We start from the raw sequence: 22252 nt of genomic DNA, 5'->3' as shown, positions 1-22252 counted from the left end.
TTCTTACTGTGTTTAAATTAATACTGTCTCTGTGACACAGTAACAAATTATTTTTTAATATATACTTCCAGCTGGTTTTTTAAAAAAGAAATTTATACACATGAAGCATTTTTTTCTTAAGACTGATCATTTCAGGGGCACTAAAACAGTCTTAGGAGTGGGGGGGAGGGGTGGACACCTTAATTTCCTTTTACTTCCACTTTAGAATGAAAAGAAAAACATTGTATTACTGTAAATTATAAATTTTGGTTTGGTCTGGGCTACACAAAATTAAACTCATACTTAGGGATAATACATGAAGTCACCAAGCAAATAATGGACCATACACAGTTTTGCACACTGTTATCCACAGTACTACAGACCTCCCTTGACCTACCATGGGTTTACATCCCGATAAACCCACTGTAAGTTGAAAGTGCATTTAATATACCTCACCTACCAAACATCACAGCCCAGCCTAGCCCACATTAAACGTGCTCAAAACACTTACATTAGCTTACAGTTGGGCAAAATCATCTAACACAAAGCCTGTTTTATAATAAAGTGTTGAATATCTCATGTAATTTATGGAATACTGTACTGAAAGTGAAAAACAGGATGGTTTTATGGGTACAGAATGGTGGTAAGCGTATCAGTTGTTCACCCTTTTGATTTTGTGATTTCGTGGCTGACTGGGAGCTGTGACTCCCTGCTGCTGCCCAGCATCAAGAGTATCTAGTTACATATCGCTAGCCCAAGCAAAGATCAAAATTCACAACTTGAAATACAGTTTCTACTGAATGCGTATTGCTTTTGCTCTATCGTAAAGTCAAAAAATCGTAAGTCAAACCGTTTTAAGTTAGGGACTGTCTGTATACATATACGTAAAGGCTACTGAATTTCAACTCACATACCAAAAAGGCAGTGCAACTAAATATTACTATATGTTACTGTAAACTTTTTAACAAAGTAAAATTTCAATAAGAACCCAATTAACCTGTGTAACAGTTTTAAAAATAAAAGTCAGGGAAACAAAAACAAGCTGACATCAGCAATTTACTAAAAAATAACCTTTTAGGATAAACTGTATGATCAGCACACCTACACTGTTTACATCTATATAAGAAACAATACAATGAGGTTCATTATAAGAGTCTACATCATCAAAGACTCAATTATATGCATTATATTAATCTTATTAAAGAAAGCAATAAGGCAGAGGAATAAAATTTACAAAAGTTCCAAAGACATTGAAATTAAGTTCCTTGAGGGCACAAATGTGTCATATGCATCTGTGTATGCCACACTGTGCCATGTTTTGCGTACAGATGGTGATCATTAATTGTGCATGGAAAGAAACCTACCAGTCAATCTCCTAAACATTCTGGCTAATCAAAGTTTTACTGAACTTAATTATCAACTATGTTAAAGTAACAGGGTGCTCTAATTAAATATTCTGGTAATTTTAACTTTTGGTTAGCTATTTTGTGTACATATTAGACAAGAATTACAAATGTTCAAAACAATGGAAAAACATACATTTAGCATTAAATATATGCTGAATATAATTTAAGTGTTCTTTGATAAATCAGAAGCTACATCACTACTCTGCAGTATCAGAGTTCTCATATGAATAGGAACTTCTGTGTTCAGTAATTCCAGTTAAAAGTTCATTTATCATCACCCACTTTCTCCTGATGTAATACAACCGACATATGTAAATGTAACAGAAATCTTGCAACATATTACCCGACTGCAAATAAGAACAAAGGAGTTATCTACAAATACTAAAAGCTCTGTTATTAAGAACCTAAAGCTGGAAATGGGGATGACGGAGTATATTTTCCTTGCTCCAATATACAAACTATGTTCCACCTCAGGAATTATTATTGAAAGTAAATTCTCAGAAAGTAACTCTGCCAAAACATTTGATTTTATCTTCACAAACAGCCTATCATTTAGAAAGAGAAGGCAAGTAGGCTGATATAAACCTATATAACCATGCTATTTTAGCAGCTTGGAATTCCAGTATATCCATAGTCCAGGAGGCAAGAAATAGCAAAGTATGCAGGGAATGATCAGGGAATGAATGACATGGGAGAAGAAATGGCTGGTGTGTTATTCAACAGAGAGACAATAGTGAAAATACTAAGTTGTGCGGCATGGCAATGGATCTACAAATCAACCATGTAGGTTTCTTTCTAGGAAATGAGCTTTCATAAGTAAGTCCATGAATCATGAACATTATCCACACATAACAAAGTACAAAGCCTATTTCTTGGTTTGGGTAATATTAATTAAAACCTTTTCATTGAGAATGCCTGTTATGTGAAAGACAAAGTCCAAAAATACAATTTCTTCCCCACTCCTCTTTCCCAAGGTTAGGGAAGTTAATATCCACCCTTGTCCCTGATCATGTGTAAAAGAGAGGGAGATTAAGAATTCAAAATAATAGTACTGACAACAGACCTTAAAAATCTGCCTTATTTAAAAAGAAAAATCTTTAAAAATAAATAATAAAACATTTTCATCTCTTACTAGTTTTACTTTAGCCAACCTAAAATATTTTAGACCACAGACTAATTCAATAGTGAATAAAATTTCATGACTCACCTATCCTATTTTCAATTTCTACCACCAAAATCTCTCCCTGATGTGAAGAGCCTTTTTAAACCTGCCTTAGGGAAGGGCCAGGCTTAGAATAAATATAGAAGGTGAGGATAAATGTTTCTGAAAAGGAGACTGATAGAAAATGAGGATCGAGAAACAATGTTGTCCAACACCGTCAAGGTGCCAATTACTGGTATTATTTGCATATCACAAGTAATTTTTATGCTTCATACGCATCAGTAGTTTGTGTGGCTCTTGGAATAAAGATCGACTTGGCCTTACACATCACCCTCTCTCCCTCTCTGGCCTCATCATTCCTCTCCACCCACTCTATACACCAGCCACAATGGCCTTCACCCAGTTTCTGAATGCATCACGTTCCTTCCTGCCCCAGAGATTCATTTAAGCTGTTTCCTCTACCCTGGAGCTATCTTCCCCTCCTTTTGTGTCCTTACATGTTAGCAAAAACATCACTTCCTCAGGTTGGGCCAGCTTCATGGACTTACAACCTGAACAGCTGCACAGAGCCCGTACTTAGAAGAGCTCCACGGGTGCTTTTATGTTCTGCTGTGCCAGTCTTGAGGCCCCTGTTCTTTTAAACAGGGACCTCATATTTTGATTTTGCACTGGGCCCTACAAATTATGTAGCTGGTCCTGTCCTCAGGGAAGACTTCAGTGACCTCCGGAATAGTTCAAACCCTGTTTCAAGCTTGAATAAGATGCGCACTTCTTTGAACCACTTATCACAGTCAACATTTTTACAGGGATTTGAGGACTACTTGTTTACCTCCCCCACTAGAAAATAAGCACATGAATCCAGTGTTCATGTCTGATTTTTGCTTACCACTTAATTCCTAGAACCTAGCACCAAACAAGCAATCAGTAAATGCTGGTTGAATAAATGTTTGTGTTTACTATTACTACTATCATTATTATGATTCTGTACTGTTTAGGCTAAGAATGAATCAGGGAAAATAAGAAAACTACACAACCTGGCCAAAAAAAGGGAAACTTTTACCCAGAGAACTCCAATACTACAACCAATAGCACAACTATAAAAATATTAAACAGCTGCCTGAAATAGTTGGCAGAATCTAATCCTGTAAACTTACCTATGCACTGACCCTAAAACTGGAAATCTGTTTCTATGTTTTATACCAAATATACAATTTTCACTAGATATTACTGTTGAAATGCTCCTAAGACCAACACAAGGCCCTCAACCATCTGACAAGTCATCTCACTATTCCCCTTTCCATATTCTTTAACTCTAACATATCACTTTTTAAAATCTCATGTCCCCATCAATAAAATACTTGAGGGGGCTTCTCCGATGGCGCAGTGTTTGGGAATCCGCCTGCCGATGCAGGGGACATGGGTTCAAGCCCTGGTCGGGGCAGATCCCACATGCTGCAGAGCAGCTGGGCCCGTGTGCCACAGCTGCTGAGCCTCCACTCTGGAGCCCGCAAGCCACAACTACTGAGCCTGCGTGCTGCGGCTGCTGGAGCCCGTGCTTGACAACGGGAGAGGCCACCCAATGAGAAGCCCGCCCACCACCACGACGGGTAGCACCGGCTCGCTGCGCTAGAGAGGGCCCGCGCGCAGCAAGGAAGACCCAACGCAGCCTAAAAAAAAAAAGAAAAGAAATACTTGAGTATGCAGACCCAAATAGATTTGGAAATCATATGGCTGGTATTCCTAAGCTAATAAATCATGCACATTATAAAACATAAACTAAAAAACAGTTAAAAATAAATTGAAACCTAAGTTCCAATATTTTCTTCCTGTACTTCAAAGGATTGTCCTGCATAAAACAGGGTGTATATATACCTCGCCCCACCTTGGAAAACATTGTTCTAATTAAATAACTACTTACTTGAAGTTTCAACAGGGAACCCAGCCATTCACGTACCCTTGAACAAAGAAGAGTCCTCCTCTATTCTAGTGAAATCACCTTTTTTGACCACGAAAAAAGCTTGGAAAAAACACACACAAATTAATGGGGGTGGGGGAATACCTGCCTACCCATCTACCTAATAATAGTACCCTTGTATCCTACCAGAGTACTTAAAATTTCCCCCATATACTTCATACTTCCTCACCTTAGTGACTTTGCTCAAATTGTTCCCCTCTGTCCAGAATATTCCTTCCCCACCACATACCCAAATCCTACACCTTTTTCAAGACCAAGCTTAAAATGCTACCTCTATCAAGAAGGCTTTTGTAACTAAACAAATCTAATTTCTCCTTTATCTATACTGCTCATAGCAGTTTGTACTTGTCTTATATCATATATTGCTTTCTTCTCTATTCTATTATTATGTCAATATCTTATCTCCATTTCTAGGCAGTAAGTTCCTAGAATGTGAAAATTCCTATGGTCCTGAGATTATTTATTAAAGACCAGGCTTCTCAATTGCTCCAAACTTGAATATGGCATTTATAATAATATGTACAATACATGCCAAAATATGAAATTCAAATTAAGCAATATTTAAATTTTTTTGGTCTAAGTATCATTTAAAACTAATCTTTATCATAAGAGTTCCAAAGTAAAACTACCCACCTTTCAGAAATTAATTCTTTCACAATCAGAAACTACTATATCATTTTCATACCAAAGCAATAACTTACTCCAAGATACTCTTAGTGACCTACAGTCATTCTTGAAAATTAGAATGACTTCTTATTCCCTAGCAAAAGGTCCATGAAAGTGTTTATCATTTTTATAAAGAAGAAATATATTCCTATTTTACAGGTATAAATAAAAAACATCTAGAAATAAAGCAAATATCAGAACACCACATAACTTTCTATCCAAATAACATTATTAAAGGTCTTTTAACCCCTTTATCCTTTACTTTCTTTCCAATTTTGCCCAGGTAAAACTGCCCTGAGTATTTTACACTAGTGTCTCTTTTGCCAGGAGCAAAGGTGATTCCTCTTAAAGTCTCAGCCTTTAGTGATAGCTTTTTTTATGCAAAGGAATGTTTTTAAATTTTTCAAAGATATTTTCTACCTCCCACAAGTATTTATATTGGAAGAGAAAAAAGCTTAGAAAGAGAGAGAACACATACTTTTGGACTTTTGAAAGCCCTAATATAAAATAAACAATACAGGGCTTCCCTGGTGGCGCAGTGGTTGAGAGTCTACCTGCCGATGCAGGGGACACGGGTTCGTGCCCCGGTCCGGGAGGGTCCCACATGCCGCGGAGCGGCTGGGCCCGTGGGCCATGGCCACTGAGCCTGCACGTCCGGAGCCTGTTGCTCCGCAGCGGGAGAGCCTCTCACAGAGGTGAGAGGCCCACGTACCGCAAAAAATAAATAAATAAATAAATAAAATAAACAATACATAAATAAATGAATTTGTGCTAGAAATACACACATGATAAAGCAAAACCCATAGCCCCCAGAAATACATACTTGATTCTCATTTAATTATAAGGTACCTATTATTTTTCTTTTGTGTGGTACGCGGGCCTCTCACTGTTGCGGCCTCTCCTGTTGTGGAGCACAGGCTCCGGACGCACAGGCTCAGCGGCCATGGCCCACGGGCCCAGCCGCTCCGTGGCATGTGGTATCTTCCCGGACCGGGGCACGAACCCGTGTCCCCTGCATCGACAGGCGGACTCTCAACCACTGCGCCACCAGGGAAGCCCCAGGTACCTATTATTTTTAAGCTTTATCAACCAATATAACAAAAACATCAATATTCTTTACTACAAATCCATTACAATTTTTAGAGAAATGACTACTGGCCAACAAATTCACATATGTATATACCTAGGTTTCTTAAAGACTCCATTTTACCTGCAGTATTCTCTATAGTATCAAGTTGGGTGATAAGTCATTCTGGTGGCAAATGATCTGTCTATTCCATTCAATTCAGGGTATTTCACAGTATGAAAGTGCTATGACCTAATAAACAAGTCTAATTCTAAAGTCCATCTCTTGATGATCTAATCTAAAAGGACAAGAGAAGGGCCATAAAAAGAGATGCCCTCTGTTGTCGGGGTTTTTTTTTTTTAATTCTTCATTCTTAATGTACAACATGACTCCTCTGGCATATGAATGTAGGTGAAGACATAATTTGTAGGATAACAGGCACTAATATTACATGCTGCTTCAGTACTGTCATATTTCCAATCCATCAAGTAGATTAATGCTATAATAACTGTACACAAAACTATCATTTGTGCACTAATGAAGTCAAACCCAGTTTATCCTTAGGCAACTAGATTCCAAAAGCTCACAGATGTCATCTCTTCCGCTTCCAAAGACTATTTAGACAGTCTAAAGGAATAAGAAACGCATGCAACCTATCTCCAAATTTGGATGTCGTTCTGCCAAAGATGTAAATGCAAATACGACTAATATAGCAAAATGCTCAAAGAACATTTGACAGCTCTTAAACATGGACAAGTTACTGCAAGACACACAGAGAAAGGAAGGAAATAAATTTACTGTTTGACATTAATACTATACTGATGATCTCAGTGATATCAACATAGACACTAAGTTCAACACCTGTCAAGTTTTAGGCAGTTATGATATGAAGCCTTCATTTAAAGTAGATTTTTAAGATGTTCAGAGTTAAAATATGATGACATGTGACTTTATCAAAGCTAGAATTTTAAGAGCTATATATTAGATTCAACAATTCAGCCTGCAAACTATAGTACAATTCAAAGATGTGTAAGCAGGACATGACTCTTCACACAATAAGAGTTTAAAATCATTCTCAGACTGCCCTGGTGGTGCAGTGATTAAGAATCCACCTGCCAATGCAGGGAACATGGGTTCGAGCCCTGGTCCGGGAAGATCCCACATGCCGCGGAGCAACTAAGCCCGTGCTCCACAACTACTGAGCCTGCGCTCTAGAGCCCGCGAGCCACAACAACTGAGCCCACATGACACAACTACTGAAGCCCACGCACCTAAAGTCCGTGCTCTGCAACAAAGAGAAGCCAACGCAGTGAGAAGCCCAAGCAACGCATCGAAGAGTAGCCCCCACTGGCTGCAACTAGAGAAAGATCGCGCACAGCAACGAAGACCCAACTCAGCCAAAAATAAATAAATAAATTTATTTTAAAAAAAAAAACAACATTCTCCCATCACCTCAACAGTTGGAGACCAATGCTCATGTCAGAAAGTGGCTCATGTATCGTACAACCCAGGGAATATACCCAATATTTCATCATAACTATAAATGGAATATAACCTTTAAAAATTGTGAATCACTATATTGTACACTCATAACTTATACAATATTGTACATCAACTATACTTCAATTTTTAAAAATTTTAAAGAAAGTGGCTCATGTTAGAGAATGGAGAGGTGTAGTGCCATGCTGTCATTTCCATAAACTTAAAATAGTTCCAATATTTAAAATACTGACAGGTAGTATTTTGTAACACAGTGGTAAGGCTACTCTCTGTCTTAGTCCACTTGGGATACTATAACAAAATACCACAGATTGGGTGGCTTATAAACAACAGAAATTTGTTTCTCACAGTTCTGGAAGCTCAAAGTCCAACATCAGGGTGCCAGCATGGTTGGGTTCTGGTAGAAGACCTCTTCCAGGTCACTGACTGCGACTTCTTGCTGGGTCCTCACATGGTGGAAGGGGCTAGGGAGCTCTCTGGGATCTCTTGGCACTAATTCCAATCATGAGGGTTCTGCCCTCATTACCCAATCACCTCCCAACGGTCCCCACCTTCTAATACCATCACCTTGGGATTAGGGTTTCAATGCATAAATTTGGAGGGGACACAAACATTCAGATCACAGGAGCCACTTAAAATATATACTGCAAGGAAGTGCAGACAGAAAGATTAAAGTATACCTTAGGGCTTCCCTGGTGGTGCAGTGGTTAGGAATCTGCCTGCCAATGCAGGGGACATGGGTTCGTGCCCTGGTCCAGAAAGATCCCACGTGCCGCGGAGCAGCTGGGCCCGTGAGCCATGGCCGCTGAGCCTGCGCGTCCAGAAGGGGGGAGGCCGCAACAGTGAGAGGCCCGCGTACCGCAAAAAAAAAAAAAAAAAAAAAAGAACACCTCAGATTGAAATAAGGGTCCTGAAGCAAGGAGCAGACATTCTAAGACAGACTAGAGAAGTGTAAGACAAAAATACAAAGGGATTGCCAAACTTTGGAAGAAGATTCACACTAGAACCATTCCCTTGGCTACAAGTTATCACCAGTCCTTAAAAACTTGTTGATTGACATCAGAATCCACTGCATATTTTTTATTGCTTGTTGCATATAAGTACGTGTAGTAAACTGTACATAGCTCTCATTTTAGAAAGTAAATTAAGCCACATTCTACAAATCCGTTTTATCAGTCGTTCAATAAATATTCACAGAACACACACACACACACACACACACACACACACACATACACACACACACCCTGAATATAATGTGCCAGGTACCATTCTAAGCACTAGGGATAAAATTATAAAGAAAATCAAGTAACTGCCTTTAAGGCACTTAGACTTTAGTGGTACCATATGGCCCATCTCCCTATCTGTTATCTTTATAATGTTTCAAGTTTAAAACTCTGACGAATACTGGAGCCTATCTGAAAATAACAATAAAGATCATCTGATACACCCATAACAAGGCTTAATTCTGTCTACATGTTACACAGAGCTAAGAAAAAAAATTACATAAAACAGCGCACAATCTCCAGAATGCTAAATGAGTGCCAATTTACTGAGCCCACGGCAGACAAATCATCAACCCCACAAATCCCTCATCAATATCTCCAACCACCTATTCATTTGGAACAACGTGGTAAACAAAGGACTAAAATGATTCAAAGTGAGGGCACATGAATGAATGATACATTAGAATTAATATCCAAGGCAAATGGGTTCTAATATCCTGCCATTCAGGAGGCAGAAGAAGGAAAGCAAAACAGATTGAAAATTCAGGAAAACTTGTAAAGGGCAGAACTTCTCTCTTACAACCAAAGCTGGTGCCCAAATGAAACTAGAGAATAATGAGAATCTACCTCTTTCTGGTCAAAAACTACCTAGACTGCTACTGAGGCAGATGATAATGGTGGGGGGCGGGGGGATGGTGACAGCAGTTAAGAGTCCCTTAAGACCCTTATAGCTAGTATCTAGAATATATAAAAAACTTACAACTCAATAACAAAGATGACAAATAACTCAATCCTTTCAATGGGCATAGGATATGAATAGATATTTCTCCAAAGGAGATACACGAATGGCCAAACAAGCACATGAAAAGATAGTATCATGAGTCGTTAGAGAAATGCAAATCAAAACCACAATGAGATGCCACCACCTCACACCCACTAGAATGGTTTTAATCAACAAGACAGACAATAACAAATGTTTAGAGGATGTACAGCATTTGGAACTCTCACACATTGCTGGTGGGAATATAAAATGTTTGGAGGTTTCTCAAAATGTTAAACACAGAATTGCCATTATGACTCAGCAATTCCACTCCTAGGTATTCACCCAGGAGAAATGGAAAAACATCCACACAAAGATTTGTACAAGAATGTTCACAGCAGTGTTATTCACAGTAAACAAAAGGTGGAAACAACCTAAATGACCATCAACTGATGAGTCGATAAACTAAACGTGGTATATCCATACCATAGAATACTATTTGGCAATAAAAAAAGAGCCAAGCATTAATACCTGTTACAACATAGATGAACTTCAAAAGCATTATTCCCAGTGAAAACAGCCAGTCACTAAAGAAAACACATTGTATGATTCCATTTATATGAAATGTTCAGAATAGGCAAATCTACAGAAACAGAAAGTAGGTTAGTGGTTGATTCAGGCTGGGATGGGAATGGGAATGGGAATGACTGTAAACGGGCAAGAAATTTCTTTTGGGGGTGATGAAAATGTTTCTTCTACAACTGGATTGTGGTAATAATCACAACTCTGCAAATATATTTTAAAAATTAATTGTACACTTTAAAAGGGTATATAAATATACCTCAGTAAAACTGAAATAAAAAGACTTATTGCATTTATTGTGTGCACTTAAATGCCTGACATAGTAACTACCTCACAACAACTTTACGAGGTGGACACTACTATTATTATCCCTATTTTACAATAAGAAAATTAAGGAACAACCGTAAGTAATTTGCCAAAGTCACAGTGACTAATAAGTGACAAGAGCCAGGATTTGAACCCAGGTAGTCTGGCTCCAGATTCAATGAACACAGAACTGTATTAGCTAACTTCTTACAAAGCCCACAAATAAACGTTCTTAGGTAATAATTATAATAATTAATTAATTATAATTAAAGAAATTACAATTATCCTACAACAATGGTTCTCAACCATTAATGTATATGAATCCGCTACGGAACTCTGTAAAATTGCATATTTCCACCAAACCCTAAACTCAGATATTCTGATACTGTAGAAACGAGGGCCAAGAATCCAAACTTGCCACACACACTCCCAGTAAATCTGATGCAGATGGTCTGCAACCACCATCACAAAAAAAAAAAAAGTACTGTCCACAGGACATGGAGTACACTTCAAATAAGATTAAGTTCTTTTCACCCCTTTTATTCATTTGCCTCATAGAATGTGGCAGTAAGGATCTATGTAGATTAATTTCATTCAAGAAGATTTTTACCCATCTTATTCTACTTAAGTATTTGTGGATATGGCTTAAAGCCATGTTTTAAAACATGCTTTAGTAACATGTTGCAATTTAATAGTGTTCCAGAATAAGCTTTTAAGACTAATGAACTGAGGCTGCACTTGCTTTGGAACCAAAAAGTGGTTAAATGATAGTTTTTCCATTAGATGTAATCAATAAGGAAAGTAAAATTAAGTTAGTAGTTATGAGGCTTGAACGTGAGCCATCTGAACCTATCTATGTGACACTAGAGATCAATTTCAAAATGGTATTCAAGGATCAATTTCATAAAACTGACAAACTTCTGGAGGTTAACAAGGGTGAAGAAAACAAATTCACAGCATCAGCAAGCCAATAACTCAGGCTAAAATGAATACAAGTTAAACTGAAAACCTTCCATTCTTAGTAAGGATTTATGTGTCATCCTCTCAAATGGTTATCTTTAGACTTCACCCCATTATAAAAAAGATCCACCATTTTTCATTAATTTCCAATAAACAGCAGGCCAACTCCAGGTGACTATGAACAGATATGAACCTTGTAGCTAGGACTCAAAATTTGAATTCTCTTTTTAAAAATGGTAATCTGTAATTCATAAAAGAGGAAACACTGACACTGTGTCTGAACTTTTCTCAGAAATAGAGATGAATATGAGATCGATAGCAGAACTATGCAAAAACAGCTGGTTAAGATTAAAAGTGCAGTATCTGGCCGAAAAACAGAGAGAAGACAAACAGTCCCACACAAGTATCAGACCTCAACATTGTTAACAGTGCTAACCTTCAAGATTTAATGGTTCTCTAAATCTAATCCTAGAAAATGGAAAATAAATGTCCCTCCAACTAAGAAACAATCCTCTCCACTACTCTAAACCAATTACAATCACTGTAACAATAGTACCTATTATTTTAAGTGTCTGCCCTTTTCTAGTACGTGACATATACTCACTCTCTCATATCAAGCTAGGTAACCAAAGAACTCTCTATTCCTCCTCCCTCACTCCTCTCAGCTAGCCATGAAACAGATGACTCCCTACAGAGGATTTGATCTGTTGTTATACCGGCAGAAGTCTTGGCAGAATTGCCAGATTCCCCAAGAACAACAAAAAAAAGGAAAACACAAACAAGAAATAAGATAACATAGACTAACCATCACAGAATCCCTTCATGAACAGAAGCACAGGGATAGAAAATCCTCAGAGAGGCTGAAAAAAATATATTAAAGCACTTAACTAAACAACCATAGGTTATTAAACTTGGAAAATGTACCAGGGACTATGATAAATGGACAAAGATGAATATAAAACTGCCATTGCTCTCTAAGATCTAATTTTGTTGAGCGGGTGGGGGGCACAGAGCAGAGGGAGTGAGAAGAGGTGACTGAGATGCACATAACCATTTACAATACAATAAATGAATACAGGTGGTGTAGGGAAAAAACATAAGTCTTGAAGTGAGACATGCCTGGGTTCCCCTCCCAACTCTACAACTTATTGCCTAAGTGACCTTAGCCAAGTTGCATAACCTCTTCTTGCCTCATTTACTTCATCTGTAAAAACGCGAAATATCATCTACCTTGTAAGGTTCTTGGAAGAATAAAATTAGATAAACTACATAAATGCCATATACAGTCTCTAAGCTCACAGAATGTACTCAGTAACAGTTATTAATATAAGCATCAGACCAGAGGGATGTATAAAGCACTACAGGAATCCTCTTGAAGAAATAACAATCAGCTTGAGGAAGACAGGAAAGAATTCACAAGAGGAGACGAAATATGAACTGGGTAAAAAAAATAATCACAAGTGCGCTAGACAGAAGGTGAGGGGCAGGGAGAGGAGTTGAGATGTTCACTAAATATCTAACACCCCTAATTCAGTCTGAGAGAAGGGAGGTAAAAGGCTCAGTAAATTAGCATTTCTATTACAGGATACACCACTTTGTATTTGTTTCAATGGATCTGACCAACACAAGAATATAAGTTCACCAAAGGCAACAACTGTTACTCATTTTTGTACCCCAGCACTTAGCAGAGCACCTAATGCAAATTAGATACTCAACCTAAAAACATATTCTGTGGAAAATACAAGCAGGTCTTTTGCTATCTAAAGCCTAAAAGATATCTGACAGCAAAAAATTGCTGTAAGTCTGGAAATAAAACCATCTAACCAAATTAGGAATGATAACATCTCAGGTTAAGCCATGAAGAAACTTCTCTGGTTTATAAAAGTTCTTAGAGATAAAAATATATAATAAATGTATATGTATAACTGATTCACTTTGTTATAAAGCAGAAACTAACACACCATTGTAAAGCAATTATACCCCAATAAAGATGTTAAAAAAATATATATATATATAATCAGTACAAAAACATAGCTAAATGTACAAGCATAATGAAATGCTTTTTATGGTTTCTATTTTGCTAATGCAGTTACAGTTAATGGGAATTGCCATGACAAAATGATTGTTTTTATGAAAAGAACCTTCTTTATTACTAACCAATCAAATTTCATTTTTATTACTGATGTAGGAAAGTTCAAAACCATGATTCATTTATAGAGCGTACAAAAATAAGAAGTGTTCTAGAATAGAGTACAGGATCATTTACAAAGCAATAAAAAATTAAAATGTGCATTCCTCTTACTGGCAAGGCAGAAACTTCTACACATAAATGTCTGTGGCTGGATTTGCTGAATATTATAACTTCTGTCTTTGAACAAAAAATGAGAAGCCTGAATTTAATATCTCATCTTCATGTGACATCTTCAGCCCATCTGAAAACTGCTTATCAAGAAATATCAAAAATGTTTGAAAAATGTTAAGAAGTTTGATGTTTTCTTTCAATTTTCACTCATATATGAAAGGTTTGAGCTAACATTAATAACTCAGAAGTCTTCACAGAAGGGGCTTCCCTGGTGGCGCAGTGGTTGAGAGTCCGCCTGCCGATGCAGGGGACACGGGTTCGTGCCCCGGTCGGGGAAGATCCCACATGCTGCATAGCGGCTGGGCCCGTGAGCCATGGGCGCCGAACCTGCGTGTCCGGAGCCTGTGCTCTGCAATGGGAGAGGCCACAACAGTGAGAGGCCTGCGTACCGCAAAAAAAAAAAAAAAAAGTCTTCACAGAAGAAAGACTGACAAATTTTATGGGGCATACATCACCAAAATCTTTTAAGTTAAAAATGAAAAATCATGTAATTTCAGAGTACAGAATGTTAATGAAGCACACGAGAAAGTCAAAACTCACATTATGCTTAATATGGACTATTATATACGAGATCAAAAACAAGCTTTCCAAGTGATCTTAACAGCATACCAAAGTTTTCTAAAAGGAAATAAACCTTGTCTTTAAGAATTTGGTTTTCAACCTGTTCATATGATAAAAGAAAATAGGTCACACTGCTGTCAATAAACTGTATTTTGCCTCTAATCTAAAGTATAACCTATTTTGTCTTTGTTTTGCTTCTCCATCTGCCCCTTCAATATCAACTTTACATGTGCCAAGGTGATAAGCACTACGGTATGAGTCTATTCATACAACTAATACAAATGAAAAAAGATTCTCTGAAATGTAATGGCCACTTCAATAACTTCTCAATAATTCCTCCGTGCCTCCCTCAATACTGGAGAATCCTCAGAATGTGGACTACAAATAACTAACAAAATATCTTTATTTTCAAGAGCAAAAGAATTGAACGCACTGTATTTTTTCAAATATCTGTTGCAATTATTAGATATTAGATATACAGATGTAAGAGCCTTGACTATCATTTTCTTCACTCTTAATAAATCTTGTGAGCAATAGCATCACTTCCATCTTACAAAGGACCTTTAACCCATAGTTTCCACTTTGGGCCTCTAAGATGCTTCTGAGATGCTTTCAAAGTCCAAATTTCCCAGTATTCATGTGGAAGAAAGATGGAATAAAAAGCACTTTATTATTGATATAAAAACAAAATTTTTTAAACATGCCTATATTGATTATACTTACTTTCAAAATGCTTACATATCGGTGCCATGGAACCTATAAAACTACTTTCCTAGATCATACCATAAATTAATGCAACTGCGAGAATGAAATTAATAATAAATTTAAATAATTAAGCACCTGCATGCCCACAATGAGATAAATGAAATATTCCAAGTCTTCTTTTTCATCCTTTACATAGTTTACAGAGCTTCTAAATAAAGAACAGAACAGATATTGTCCTGATTTCAAAAGATTAATAATCATAGTATGATGAAATTAACTAATATGCTTAAACTATATCAACACATTAGTGAAGTAATAAGATCATTCAGAAACGATGGTATAGAAATTAATAAAAATAAAGACACTTTGGATATTTTGCTGACCAAAATGGTAAAGGGATAACAGTACAAAGGTAACATCCTCAGAGGCACCTAGGGAACAAAAGCAGTAACAAACTACCACATACTGAACATACCATGTACTACCCTAGGTGATTAGAATACATTATAAAATATACTATCCCCTTTTCACAAATAAGGAAACTGTGGCCTAGAAAGCTCTGCCCAAGATCATAAAACAGAAAGCAGAACTGAGCTTAGAATTCAGTTGTCTCACTCCAATGGCCTTGTTCCTAACCTTTATACTCTATTACCTAACAGAGTTTCAATTTCCTCATCCATAAAACAAGAAAAATGCCTAACATGATCAAATTGTTAATACTAGCAACTATGTATCGATATATCATCTAGCGCAGTGGGTCAAAAATGGATGCTTAGGGGCTTCCCTGGTGGCGGCGCAGCGGTTGAGAGTCCGCCTGCCGACGCAGGGGGCACATATTCGTGCCCCGGTCTAGGAGGATCCCACATGCCACGGAGCGGCTGGGCCCGTGAGCCATGGCCGCTGGGCCTGCGCGTCCAGAGCGTGTGCTCCGCAGCTGGAGAGGCCACAGCAGTGAGAGGCCTGCATACCGCAGAAAAGGAAAAAAAAAAAGGACGCTTACTCTTATCATCAACCAGATACTTAGCAGCTAAGTTTTTAAGACTAAAACCTTTTGGCAATGCTAACAAACAAATCACCACTGAAAAAGTCTCAGAGTATTTATACCTATGACCTATACTGAAGATCCAATTATATAATGAAGATAAATATGGCTGGAACTTATCAAAGGTATAATCTTGAAACAAATATCTTAGAAGAATTTATTACAGGAGTAATTTTAATAAAAGTAACTGTTTACAGATGTTTTATATTATTGAAATAAATTATGTATTCTACTTATAGGTAATTTTAAAAGCTTTACCAAACTTATATCTTCACACAGGAAGACAGAAGCAAAGTCCAGTAAAAGAGAAAAACTGATAGGTAAATGAGCTAAAAATAATATTAATGAACACTTATTGAGTGCTTACTATGTCCCAGACACAATGCCAAGCATTTTCTATCCTTTGTCATCTATTCCTTAAATAATCTATAATTATCTTTACCACTTTGCAAATAAGAAACCTGAGGCTTAAAAAGGCAAGTAATTTGCCCAAGGTCACACACTTAGCAAGTAGCTGAATAAGAACCCAGGTCTGACTCTCACTTCCAAGTCCACAGGAAGAAAGCAAGGTGAAGGAAGTGATCAACACTGTAGGAGATTCCTGCAGTTTAGCGCTCAGCACCCCTCTAGCTTTTTGCGTGTATCTGGTGGCACTGTGGAGCCCTAAAAACTGGAGTCACTCCTGGCAAAGAGATGGGCAAGTGAGTCAGGCCTGTCCATCACAGTACTCTGTCCTTTCGGCTACAGTGACTACTCCAAATATGGTCACACAACCCAAATGGGAATACTCAATCCTTCCCCGGGATATGTGCCTACCCAACTATCCAAAAAAAATAATTTTTTTTAACCTGAAACTCAACTAATGTATTGGAAAATTTTGGCAGTTAAAAAAACAAGTTAAAATTTAAAATACATAGGCTATTACAAAAGATTTTGAAAACCACTCAATATCCAGGACTATTTTCATCCTCTTTTTAAAGTTCTTAATCTAGCATATCATTATCTAGAGATCCAAGCTATTAATTCAAAATCATAAGTTACCATTTATTTCCATGTCACTGAGTTAAAAGAAAAATTCAAAATTCTCTCCCACTTTAAGAAATTTATCCAAAGAAACTACTCAGATACACAAATATGTATTTGTAAGCACTGTTTACAAAGTCATATACACCTGTGATGGTTTTGAGGTGCATGAAACTGGCTAGACTGAACTACATCTGCCAGAATACCCTTTCTACTGTTTATTAGGGTGAGCTACAAGGGGCATCCTCCAGCAGGTGTTGGGAAGACAGAAGGGAGGCAACAGCCATTTTGTAGCAAACACCTCCCAGTTATTCAAATACTAATCTAGGCGTTGCTGTGAAGGGATTTTGCTGATATAATTAAAGTCCAGGGTCAGCTGACCTTGTGTTAATCAAAAGGGAGATTATCCTGGGTGGGCCCAACTTACCAACAGAGGACCTAAGTCCTCCCTGAGCTCGGGCCCTGCAAGCAGCACCTGCAGCACGTGCTCCCTCCTCTTCCTGGACCCCCTTCAGGGCTGTCTGCCTTTGGACTTAGCATTTGCTTGGCCAACCCCACAACAACAGCATAAGCCAGTTCCGCGTGCGTGCGTGCATGAGGGGTGTGTGTGTGTGTGTGTGTGTGTGTGTGTGTGTGTGTGTGTGTATACAGAGCTAGAAGTAGCGCTAGAGCTCCTACCACTTCTGCTTCTCAGGCCGAATTAATACAACACCCAAATACCCGTCATAATAAGACTAGATAAGCTAATTATTTCTTCAATACCGTGAAATACTAATGCAACCATTTAACAATGATGATATATATGTCAGTCCATTCATAGACATGGAAGGAGATCTCGATATGCTACATGACTAAACAGATTACAAAAAAGTAATCATATTATATATTATTTATGTTCATTTTTTTATTTGTAGGGAGAGTAAATGAGGTAGCTTTGTTCACCAAAGTTTTAATGATGAGGATGAGATTTTAAATTTATGATTTTAGGTGATTTTTACTTTGTATTCTTTTGGATTGTTTTCATTTTCTACAGTAGTATCATTTTTATTATGAGAAAAAAAGAAAAAAAACAATAAACCTTTCTTATTACACAGGAAAAAAATGTCAGGTAGACTTACAGGCTAAAATGTGCTCAGAGTCTTAAAGGACAGACAGGAGTTATCCAAGCAAAGTGGACGGTTCAGGGAAAAGGCAACATTTGCCAAAAATGGACACTACTAATAGTTTATTTATTTACTAATAGTTTAGAAAGGCAAGAGTTCAAGGAAAGGGGTGATGAGAGATGAGGCTGGAGAGACAGACTTGGAATAACTCACGGAAGCTCTTGTATGCCTCACTCCAGTCTACTGACAGTGGGGAACCAATGAGGTGTTAAAACAAGAGGAGTTAAATCTGCATTTTAGGAAAATAAAAATAAAACAACACAAACAGACAAAAACCCACAGAGGCTTTGCAGTGTAGAGGCTGTACTAGAAAGAGAACAGACTGAAAGCAGGAAAACCTATTCAGACACTACTACAGTAATCCAAGCAAGAAATAACAAAGCTGTAAACTAAGGTAATAATATAGCAGTGGAGATGGAGAGAATAGCTACTGAGTCATAATAAGGAGTAAGAACTGAGAGGACTTGGTGAGGGATACACTAGTGGTAAAGAAACAGAAGGTTCATTTAAATGGGGTAGTTCAGAGAAGGCTTTCAAAAAGATGTCCTTATGAATGAGGTTCTCAGGGAAGGCACTTCATGAATAGCACAGATAGATGTAAGATGTCGTTAAATGTTTCCAAAAGAAATACCAGTTTGTTGGCCCACTGAAAGAAAGAATAATAAGCAAAGTGTTAAACACATTAAAAAACAGAGCTCTCAACGACAAAAACAGATTCACATTTACGTATTAAGTTATAACGGGACTATGTAGATATATATCTCTAATCTCTTGAAGTTGATCTCTTCCAAGAAAACTGTTATTACTGCCAGAAGCAGACTGCTGTGATTAGTTGTTAGATTTGAGTCACACTTACAAGTCAAATACAAGGTTTCATATAAATTATTGGTATAGCCACCCTTTTTTCGCTGTTGCCAAAATGTAATCTTTCAAATTTTTAAAATTAGAACCACTTAAATTCAAAAGTAAAGTATTCTCACTCCACCAACATCCTATCCTTATTACCCTGACATTACTAGTTAAAATTAGTTGAATATTCTTCTACATTTTTCTTTGCTTACATATACATGTTTATACAGGGTTCATTTATTTAACAACAGTGGGTTCATACTATATACATACACTATTCTATAACTTGTTTTTACTTAAGATAATCAGAGTTTTCAAGCCAATACATTTAACAGATATACCTCTTCATTTTTAGTATCTGTAATAATGTGGGCATGCCATAACTTAGGACATTTCTGGGTTTTTGCTATTACAAATAATACTACAATTATTACTGCTGTATATTTCTTTAAATACTGGTCCTTCTATTCCTATCAGATAAATCTCATTAAGAAGAATTTCTGGGTCAAGTAACAGCATTTAAATATATATTGCTATGTTAAGTTCCCAAAAGGCAGTGATTTCTTACAGACTCACCAATACTTTGAGGGTGCAACTGAGTGGAAATTAGTGGAGAGCATCTTTTCATACCTTCACTGCTGATTTGCATTTCCCCTTTTGTGAACTGCCTGTTCCTGTCCTTTATCTTTGATTCTGTTGGACTTCTTCTTAATTTGTAGAAACTTATGTCTCTTATTGTACAAAGCTTTTTAAATTTATGTGCAATAAAATCCATAATTTTTTTCTTCCATGAACTCTGAATTCTGTGTCTTGCTTGGGCCTCCTACGCTATATCTCCTATATTTTTTCCTAATTATTTTATTACAATTTGGTTTTTGTTCTTATTTTATTTACACTTAAATCTTTAATTCATCTGGAATTTATTCTAGCAATGTTATGACTTAGGAGTTGTCCCCACACCATTTATTGAATTATCCATCTATAAACGCCTCCTCCTAGAGTGACCACTCCAAAAAGCTAAGATGACAGACTGATAAAATTCCTAGAAATTCTTAAATTTCACTAATGGAAGCAAAGTTCCAAACTTATTAAAAGCTTACTAAAAGATATTCATCACTTTTTCTTTAAAAGAAATCACACATTAGGGAATACAGTATACTAATATCAGCATACACTGAAATATTTTAACATAGCAGCAATCTAAATTAAATTAATGATCTAATTTTTTTAAAACATAAATGGTATAAATAGAAATAATCGTTGTTTGAAATCTCAAGATTATTCATTGATTCAGGTCACGAATATTTACTGAGCACCAACTCACAGGTCCTCAAGATACTAGAGACAGGGACTTTCCTGGTGGTGCAGTGGTTAAGAATCCACCTGCCAATGCAGGGGACAGGGGTTCTAGCCCTGGTCTGGGAAGATGCCACATGCTGCGGAGCAACGAAGCCCGTGCGCCACAACTACTGAGCCTGCGCTCTAGAGCCCACGAGCCACAACTACTGAGCCCACGTACCACAACTACTGAAGCTCACATGTCTAGAGCCCGTGCTCTGCAACAAGAGAAGCCACTGCAATGAGAAGCCTGCGCACTGCTACAAAGAGTAGGCCCTGCTCACCGCAACTAGAGAGAAGCCCTCACGCAGCAATGAAGACCCAAGGCAGCCAAAAATAAATAAATAAATTTTAAAAAGCAAAAAGGATACTAGAGACAAAGTAAGTATTATCCCAGCTTTCATGAAGCTTGCAATCTAGTGGGAGCTTCCCTCTCTTTTAGAAAACAGTCTTTAAGTGAAAAAAGGAAAAAAAAGAAGTGTATGTTCACACAAATGCAATGAAAAACATTTTGGCAAATTCTGTAACACATTCAGTACTTTCCATTTCAAAAATACTACCTTATTGTAAATGTACCTATTTATCCTCGTGACTGAATATTTACCATACTCATCGTGAGAATACTGCTAGGCTGTTTAAGATTAACTCCATTTAAAGATTAACTATGACCCATCAACCTACACCTACAATAGTCTCCTCACTTTCTCAACAATATGTAATTTCTTTCACTACAGTAAATAAGAACCTCGATAACAGAAATGCATTATAAATCTATTTACATCAGTCATGTTCAGTCCGTCAAGTCAAAGGTGTTTCAAAAAATTCATGTAGACTTAAAAATGTGTCAATGAATCCTAGAGACGTAGCAAATGATAATACTGTGCTGCTCGGAGAGGAAACTTCGGTGGCCACTCAAATGACAATGGCGACTCACTAGTGACAATCACCTTAAACTTCAGGTCCCACACCGAGGTTGCCCCCATACTTAATCACTGAAGCCTTCGGAAGCCCTGCCCCTGTGGCCACGCCCCTACCTTAATTCCAACCCACGGCGTTCTCCACGCACCCCAACACGTCCAGACCCAGTGGGCAGCTGGACAAAGCAGTGCCCAGGAAAGACAGATGGAACTCCCAGTCCTACCGGGTGACCTTGGCCAAATTTCTCCCCCTCCGTTTTCTCATCTATGAGATGCGGCTGGTAGTCAGTGCCCACCTCCATCCCCAGGCCTGGGTTCAGCGTCTAATGCTGCAAGGCTGGAGGAAACCTGCAGTCCTAAAGCCCACAGTGCTCCCCACGACTGCCCCACGCCAGTCCCCGCCTCCGTCCGGGTCCGCGGCCATGCACGCTACCTGCAATCTGCGAGACGAAGGCTTCTGCCACTAGAGACATGTCGGCTGGGCGGCCCTGCGCCCGCGGTTCCTACTCCCCGGGAACCTCAGCGAACTCCTGCGCACCCCGGCGATTCCTGGCACCTAACAGACCTGGCACCGGCTGAGGCTCGGACTAGCAAAGCCCACCCCCGCGGCAGCCGTGCCTGCTCGTGCGGCTAAGACCCTAAGGTTACCTCCAGGCCAGGCCAGGAACTTCCGGCGCAGCTGACAGCGGCGAGCAAGCACTTCC

The 22252-nt window shown here is 38.1% G+C and overlaps 1 protein-coding gene across 2 annotated transcripts in view; it reads right to left on the bottom strand.

The window, feature by feature from the left end:
• The window catches only part of MTX2 (metaxin 2), a 62910-nt gene extending 40693 nt beyond the window's left edge, over positions 1-22217 (bottom strand). Inside the window, exon 1 of one of the 2 annotated variants that reach the window (XM_024732891.1) lies at positions 21982-22217. In XM_024732891.1, coding sequence (XP_024588659.1) covers positions 21982-22021 — 40 coding nt within the window. In that variant the 5' untranslated portion in view covers positions 22022-22217. Of the gene's footprint in view, positions 1-4465; positions 4509-21981 lie in introns of those variants that run through there. The other variant, XM_024732892.1, reaches the window with a different exon arrangement.
• Between the last annotated feature and the right edge of the window lie 35 nt (positions 22218-22252).

This window comes from Neophocaena asiaeorientalis, unplaced genomic scaffold (assembly GCF_003031525.2).
Source record: "Neophocaena asiaeorientalis asiaeorientalis breed wild unplaced genomic scaffold, Neophocaena_asiaeorientalis_V1.1 scaffold96, whole genome shotgun sequence".
Classification (NCBI taxonomy): Eukaryota; Metazoa; Chordata; class Mammalia; order Artiodactyla; family Phocoenidae; genus Neophocaena; species Neophocaena asiaeorientalis.
Note: the sequence above shows the minus strand (reverse complement) of the source record. Positions and strands in the feature narration are given on the sequence as shown.